Source organism: Lolium rigidum, chromosome 6 (genome assembly GCF_022539505.1).
Source record: "Lolium rigidum isolate FL_2022 chromosome 6, APGP_CSIRO_Lrig_0.1, whole genome shotgun sequence".
NCBI lineage: Eukaryota > Viridiplantae > Streptophyta > Magnoliopsida > Poales > Poaceae > Lolium > Lolium rigidum.
In genome coordinates this window covers 26,591,999-26,599,977 of record NC_061513.1, presented here as the reverse complement: position 1 = coordinate 26,599,977, position 7,979 = coordinate 26,591,999, and the positions used below count along the sequence as shown (strand labels likewise).

Genomic DNA, 7,979 nt, shown 5'->3' with positions numbered 1-7,979 from the left:
AATATTTTCAGCAATGAATTTTCCATGTACAGTGTATTACTATTTTTGCATCGAGGATGGAAGACAATCTTCAATCGCAGCTCAGTTACCATAATCCCCACAAAAAAAGCTCACTTACCATAAAAACCTCAACAAAGCAGGGCCGGCCGCCGCAAAACCCCCTGAACCCAAGCAGAAAGAAACAGCCGTACGGTGCGGCGTGGGGCACACAGGGATCCACGGCCACAGCGGATTCCTTCCTGCCTGCGCATTCAAAATCTCGCCACCTCGCCTCCTCCGACGATTCCAAACGCATCGATCCGCCCCAGCCGCCTCCCCACCACCCCCGACGAAATCGAATCCAGCCACCACCCCGTCGCCGCCCCACCTCGCCGCAATCACAACCTTCCTTCTTTGTTCCCGCGGGCGGGCTCGTGATCCCGTCCATCCCGGCGCCGGTTTTCTTGGATTCTTTCCTTCTTTGCGCGCCGCCGCCACGCCGCCGGGGAAGGAACGGCCATGGTGCACTGCAAGCAGGCGCGCAGGAGGCCCAAAGGCGCCGCCGATGCTCGCAAGAACCGGGAGCGCGCGCCCGGCGGGCCGCTCCCCGGGTACATGAGGCCGACCAGCAGCTCCGGCGCCAGGGCTGGCCGCGAGTCGGCCACCGCCGCGCCCCCGCCGGAGCGCGAGTCGGCGGCGCCCTGCCCGAGGACGCCGACCGCGGCCCGCGCGACGTGCTCCTCCGCCCTGAGGAGCGCCCTCGCCCGCGGCGGCGGTGAGGGCCGCGCGTGCCGGTACGCCTACTGCTCGCTCAAGGGCCACGCCCACGCCCCCGTCGCGCCGCCGCTCGGGACCTTCGTGGCGGCGCGGAGGCGGCTGATCAAGACGGAGCAGCGCATGAAGCACAGGGGCGTCTCCGCCTTCCGCAACACCAAGACCAACAATGCTGCCGGCCTCGGCGGCCACGGTCTCTTCGTCGTCCAGGTATATCCCAACGCCGCCACCAGCGCCAGGGCGGCCAGCTCGGGCTCGAGCTGCAGCGGCCTCTCCGCGGAGGAGATGGAGGCGGCGGTCGCTTTCGGCCGCCGGGAGGCGCAGGGCAAGTGGGGCGGTCCGGATGGCTCTGTCGACGGCTCCTGCGGGTCCAGCGACGTGATCTCGGATGGCTTCGCCGAGCCGGCGGCGACGGTGACGGCGAGGTCTCGCAGACCCAAAGATGCGATTGATGGAGACGGGGACGCTTGGGGTCGTCAGGATCAAGAAGCAGAGGACTCTGGCGGCTGCTGCAGGTCCGATATCTCAGAGGAGCTGGGTGCAACATACCAAGGCAACACGTCCTCCAAAGGTGGAATTTCTCTTTCTGAAACTGATTCTTTCCATATACAACTGTCGATAGATGACCAGCAATATCACAATTGTGCAGATCATGGCAGCGGTGTCACTTCAGTGGAATCCTCAATGGACGACATATCCAGTGCGTTCGGCGGGATGTGCTTCGAAGATGCAGGTTCTGATCCTACCGATGGCCAGAGGAACAAGTTGACCATGTCCACGAGGGGAACAGCACCTAGAGACGAGGAGCGAATCCGGCCATTCAATCCCAGGGCTCCAAACTTTCTTCAGGTAGAGCCTGATGCAGATGCTGAGAAGGTTGATCTCAGGCATCAGGAGGCCGATGATCGCAAGAATGCAGAGGAGTGGATGGTTGATTATGCGCTTAGGAGGACGGTCAACAAACTAGCTCGTGCTCAGAAGAGGAAGGTGGAGATGCTCGTCCAGGCCTTTGAAGCTGTGCTACCACCAGTTCCAGGTGAGAAAAACGCCGTGCAACAAGACGGTGACAAGAAAGGCTTCGCACAGGCTAGGGCACGGCAGGCATTCAGCTGACAGAGTTTAGCGGTAAGAGCAAGTGTGTAAAATAATTTCAGGTAGTAGTAGAAATCATGTGGCACACATTTTAGATACTGTGGATTCGACTCATCATGCGGTACCTTGTTTTTTCGCAGGCAGTTTGGGGTTCAAGCTGGAGCAGATCATATAATTGGGGTTCTAACTTGGTGGTCGCTGCAATATTAGTGCCAGAGACATGCTCAGCTAGGATAGAAAGCTGCTTACTTGCACCTGAGGTCTTTAGCTCATAGTTACAGATTCAGATAGCAACCAGGGATATCACTTAGTCTGCTGATTACCGTAGTGGCGTAGTGCATGTGTAAATTGGCCTCCTGTGCTCATGCTGATATTGTAGCGCTGAGAAGAATTTCAGGCTTGCAAACTGGCATGAGTATCCAGATGTATTCCTTCCTTGGACAAATATCAATCAATAAAACTCTTATTGATAGTATGTGCCATTTCTTCTGTAGTTGTCATGTTCAGTAGTAATATGGAACATTTGCTTTCGATCTTTGACTGATCAAGTTGCCCTCAAGTGATTCTTTCTAAATACTGAGGTAATGTCTCTGAAGCTGGTGATGACTGGGACTGGTAGATAGTCTTCTTTGGTGTCAATCTTAGACTCGAAGATAGGCTATGCCTGAACTTTATTTTTACCTTGAGTTAACGCGTAATATACTACTATAACATTTACATTCTGTCTTTGACTGCACAAGTTGACCTCAAGTGTTGCTTTTCTGAATCACAAAGTAATGTGTCTAGAGTAAGTTGGGACTTTGGAGTAACCAATGAATCTAACTGTTGATTGCTGAGACTCGTCGGTTGTCTACTTTGGTGTCAACTTGACTGAACTGGCATCAGAAATAATTCTAGCAGGCTGTTTTGATAAACATATAGATAGGCCAAATTTACTGGAGAGAACAGAATGGAAGCCTAATAGCTTTACAGTTAACAATAATAGAAGAGTTTTCAAAAGTTTGATCATATTTGGTTGAAATGTTTTCTGTATTGCCTAGGGCTGACAAGCTTTTATGCAATGTTATATCTACTCCTTATAAGGCCATTGATACCCTGAAATCTGAATGAAGCTAAATTTGGCCTGAACTGCTCATGAACATAGATAACACCCTCGAATAATTCAAACAAGTTAAACAATTTGTATGCCAGATATTCATTTAATCGTAGTAAAATCAAGCAAGAGGGCACATGAAACAAAATAAATGGCACTTCAATGAGAACAGTAAGAAACACTCAAAACGGATACAAGACAGATGGATCAAGCATGCAACGCCATGATAAAGTGCCATTCATACTGGAAACCAAATCTCACAAGTCACAACGGATAAAAGGTTTGATGCTCTCACCAACCTGAAGGATGGATTCTCAGCTTGATGTTCCAGTCACACCAACCCACAGTAACTGAAATAGAAGCAAACAATTTACTGGCATTGTTGCGTGGTCCAACTATTATGGACCATAAAGGATATATCAGCATGCAGTTAACATCATATTAACTGGCTTACTAGCTAATTTGAGGAGTGGATCAGGCACTTCAGTTGGGCAAAGTTAAGAGCATCTCCAGCCGCGTCCCCCAAAGCGTCCCCCAAACCGCGCCGGATTGAGCGTTTGGGGGACGTGTTTTGTTCGTGCCGCGTTTGGGGGACGTCGCTCCCCAGCCGCGTCCCCCAAACGCCGCCTCCAAACATTTAAAATAATTTTTTTAACACATAAACCATTTATATCAAATGTAGCATATGAATAAAAATGTTTGCGAGGATTGTTTTCAAATTAAATTACAACAAACAATAAAACAAGTAATCAAATATAATAAATAGGGCTAGATGCTACATCAAGGTGCCACGGTATTTCCTTTGATCCTCCACAAATGCTCAACGAGATCAGCTTGAAGTTGCTCATGCACATTGCTGTCACGGATCTCTGCGTGCATGGCGAGAAAATCAGCAAAATCTGCAGGCAACTCATGATCAACCTCCGCGAGAGGGCCTTGACACTCATAGGGACCAACATGTGACCTAACATGATTCTTGCGGTCATCCTCGATGATCATGTTGTGCATGATCACACAAGCCTGCATCACCTCCCACATTTGGTCGTGAGACCAGCTTAGAGCAGGATACCGGACAATGGCAAATTGTGCTTGAAGCACACCAAATGCCCGCTCGACATCCTTCCTGCAAGCCTCCTGTCGTGTAGCAAAGTGAGAATTCTTCAGACCTGATGGATTCGAGATTGTTTTGACAAAAGTGGCCCATTTTGGATATATACCATCGGCTAGATAATAGCCTTTGGTATATTGGTGGCCATTGATCTCATAGTTGCATGGTGGAGCATGCCCTTCCACTAGTCTGCTGAACACCGGAGACCGCTGCAACACGTTGATGTCATTGTGTGATCCCGCCATGCCAAAGAAAGAATGCCAAATCCACAGGTCATAATCTGCCACAGCTTCAAGCACCACACTTGCAATATCCATGACGCCCTTTGTATATACCTTGCCAAGCAAACGGGCAGTTCTTCCATGCCCGAGTGCATGCAATCGATGCTTCCAAGCATTCCAGGAAATCCTCTGGCAGCATTTTGTGCCATGATCCTTGCAGTCTCTTCCTCAGTTGGCCCTCTCAAGTAGTATTTGCCAAACTTTCCCACCACAGCTCGGCAAAACTTGTACATGCACTCAATGGCAGTAGACTCACTCATGCGAAGGTAGTCGTCCTGTGTATCGGCAGGTGCTCCGTATGCAAGCATCCTCATGGCGGCGGTGCACTTCTGAATGGACGAGAACCCGAGAACGCCTACAGCGTCGAGCTTGAGCTTGAAGTAGGGGTCGAACTCTCGAACGCCGTGGAGGATATTCATGAACAGGCCCTTGCTCATCCTGTACCGGCGCCAAAAATTGTCGGCATGTGTTGCCCCGTCGGCGAAGTAGTCGTTGTGCAGCATGGCATGCCCCTCCATCCTCTGCCGGAGCTTCGACTTCCTTCTTCCCGGCCTTGATCCTCCGCGGCGCGGCCTCTTCCTCTTCTCCGCCTCAGCGTCAAGCATGTCCTGGAGGGACGCGATGATCAGCAAATGCTCCCGCAGGTCGTCGTCGAACGCTTGCTCGTCCTCCAGCAGCAGGGCAACCATCTCATCGTCGCTGTCCATGGCTAAAGCAAAATCAATGGTTAAAATTGCGCCGAGGCGGACGACGCAACAAACAGCGGCCAATCGCGCCTACCTGGCAAGTCGTCGAGCACCTTCTGTGCGCGGAGGTGGGGCGGATTTGACGGCGCGTTCTGGGACGCGCTGGCGACGCGGCGGCGGCGGCACGACCGGCGGGAGCCCGAGCCGCGACAACGGTGCCGACTCTCAGCAGAGATCAGACGCCCAAACGGCCGGGAAATCCAGCGGCGGCGGTGGGGTGGGGGCGCGGGAAGGAAGGAGCGACGAGAAAAGAGGCACGAACCAACGGTTTATGCAAATAGTCGCCGACATGTGGGAGCCCGCCTCGCTTTTCGTTGTGTCCGGCGTCCCCCGAGCGTCCCCTGTGGGACGGGGAGGGGCTCGGGGCGCCGGACACCGTATCGGGCCGCGCCGGACAAAAATGGGCTTTGGGGACGCGGCTGGAACGCTTTTTTTGTCCGGCGCGCCCCAAATCCCTTTGGGGGACGCGACTGGAGATGCTCTAAGTGATTTTACTGAAGCCACATGATGCAGAGCACATCAGCTAGCGTTTCCCGTCTGCAGAAAACATGGTAAAGGAAAGGTCAGCAAGTACTCAAAAATGAAATAAAAAAAGGTATAAAGGAGGTTCATCAAACTCAAACACAGGTATATTTGTGTTCTCATACAAGCCTACTACATTATCAGTATTACGAAATGGCAACTATTTTGGAAGCTTATAACTGAAAGAGTAGAATATATCATTATTTCTGCACTCAGGGTAACAATTATCCAGACTACCCCAAGAATCATAATAAATCAACTCTTTAGAGAATACCAAATTACCAATATAGAGCATAGTACATATTAATTCAGTTAATGCGGCACAAACTCATGATGTTGTATCGTGCGTTTTCCTATGCAATTTGGGCTCAAGCTGGAGCAGATCATGATAATTGAGTTCTAACTCGGTGGTCAGTGCAATATTAGTGCCAGACTTGCTCAGATAGGATAGGGAGCTGCTTACAAGCACCTGAGGTACTTATCTCATAGTGCTGATTCAGAGAGCAGCTTGTGATCTCACTGTGTCAGCTGGTTAGCGTAGTGGCGTAATGCATTTCTAGTTTTGTACATAGTGTGCCCATGCTGATATCTCAGTGTACTATCCACGAGTATCCGGATGTATTTCTTCCTTGGAAAAATATCAATCAATAAAACTCTTATTGACCGCATGTGTTATTTGTACTAACATTTTCTGTAGCAATATGGAAATTTTGCTTCCGATCTTTGACTGTACAAGTTCACCTCAAGTGTTCCTTCTGAATAATGAGGCAATATGTCTGAAGTTGGTGATGCGACTCGTGGATAGTCTACTTTGGTGTCAGTTCAAAACTCGGAGACAAACTATGCCTGAACTTGGAATCAGGAATTCAGGTCCCAGCTGACTGTTGATGTACATACAGTATAGAGGTAACAAGAATAGATGAGCTTTCAAAAGCTTGATCATATTTAGTATAGAGGTTCTTGAAAATCCTAGGGCTGACAAGCGTTTATGAATTACGAGTATTGCTTACAGCTACTCCTTATTGGGGTCTTCGTATACTGAAAGAAGCTAATTTATGTTTATTTCTCAGCATCCCAGGTAAGCTTGCATTCGGATCATTTGTAACAGATGCACCCTCGGATAATAAATGCAAATAAAACAGCCTGCATTTATTCATTCAATCATATGAAAAATTAAGCAAGAGCGCACATGGAACTAAATAAATGGCAGTGAATACTAACAACAAGAAACATTCCAAACGGATACAAGACAGATCGATATGCATGCAATGCCATGATATAAGTGCCATTTATATTCGAAACCAAATCTCACAAAGTCACAACGGATACAAGGTTTGATACTCTCACCAGCCCTCCTGCAACGGAAATAGAAGCGACATTTTCGTGTTATCCAACTACCGTGGACCATCAAGGATGAATCAACATGCAGTTATTCACAGCAGTAGGGCATAGCAACTTTGAGAAGTGGATCAGACCCTTCAGTTGAACAAATTTTGAGTGCATTTGCTGAAGCCACTTGATGGCTGATGCAACAAAGGGCCACCTGATGGCTGATGCAAGTGCAACATGAAAACATCCGGCGCATACTGGCAGTCTGGCACTGGCGCCATTTCGGCAATGGCACGACAATCTGGTCGAACTAGAAAAAGTTCATGGCTTCTCTTCTGTCTCAACAGCATAAATAGCTTAAAACGTAATAAAAATTATCCTAATAAGTATTTAAAATAACAAATAGGTACTTAAACCACCTAGCGGCGACTACACACAACTAGCGCGAGTCCAAGACGCGCCGCCATCCCCACCACTCCAATACCGAAGCCTGGCAAATCTTGTCGTAGCAGGGTTTGTGGTAGTAGACACACAAACATTGTGTTAAAACTCTAAAGGACCAGCGCGAGTAGCAAACCAATAATGATAGGAGAGAATTCCTTATTTGACTCTAGCTGAACTTTGCTTTTCTTTTTTGGTCCTGGCAAATTTTTTCTTCCTTTCATGACCCACAAAGTTTGGTTGGTTCCTTATTTGGCCCTCTAGTACAAATTTAACCACTAAGATGACCATTTTGCCCCCTGCTGCAATATGCTGGCAAATTTTTTGACTTTCATAAAAATCTCAAATTTATTACAGAAATACATGTATATGCTTGGGATGTACGTGCAATGTTTCGGGCACAAACTCGTTTTATTTTGAGCTGTGAAAAAAAAACTGACATTATATAGGCATATAGTCTGTTAGAAATTTGTCTTTTTTGTATCTTTCAAAATACAATGTATTTTGGGCTGAAATTTCTGGCGTGCATGCGGATTGTCTATATGTTTGTGCCTATTTAATATCAATTTTTTTTGGAGTTGTGGAAATACAAAAAAAATGGAGTAATTTCTGGA

General features: G+C 48.4%; 1 protein-coding gene across 1 annotated transcript; it reads left to right on the top strand.

The window, feature by feature from the left end:
• The first annotated feature begins 498 nt into the window (after positions 1–498).
• Positions 499–1,866, top strand: LOC124662329 (calmodulin binding protein PICBP-like). Its single transcript, XM_047200180.1, has 2 exons — positions 499–1,306; positions 1,403–1,866. The coding sequence occupies exons 1-2, from the start codon at positions 499–501 to the stop codon at positions 1,864–1,866; spliced, it is 1,272 nt and encodes a 423-aa protein (XP_047056136.1).
• Positions 1,867–7,979: the final 6,113 nt, after the last annotated feature.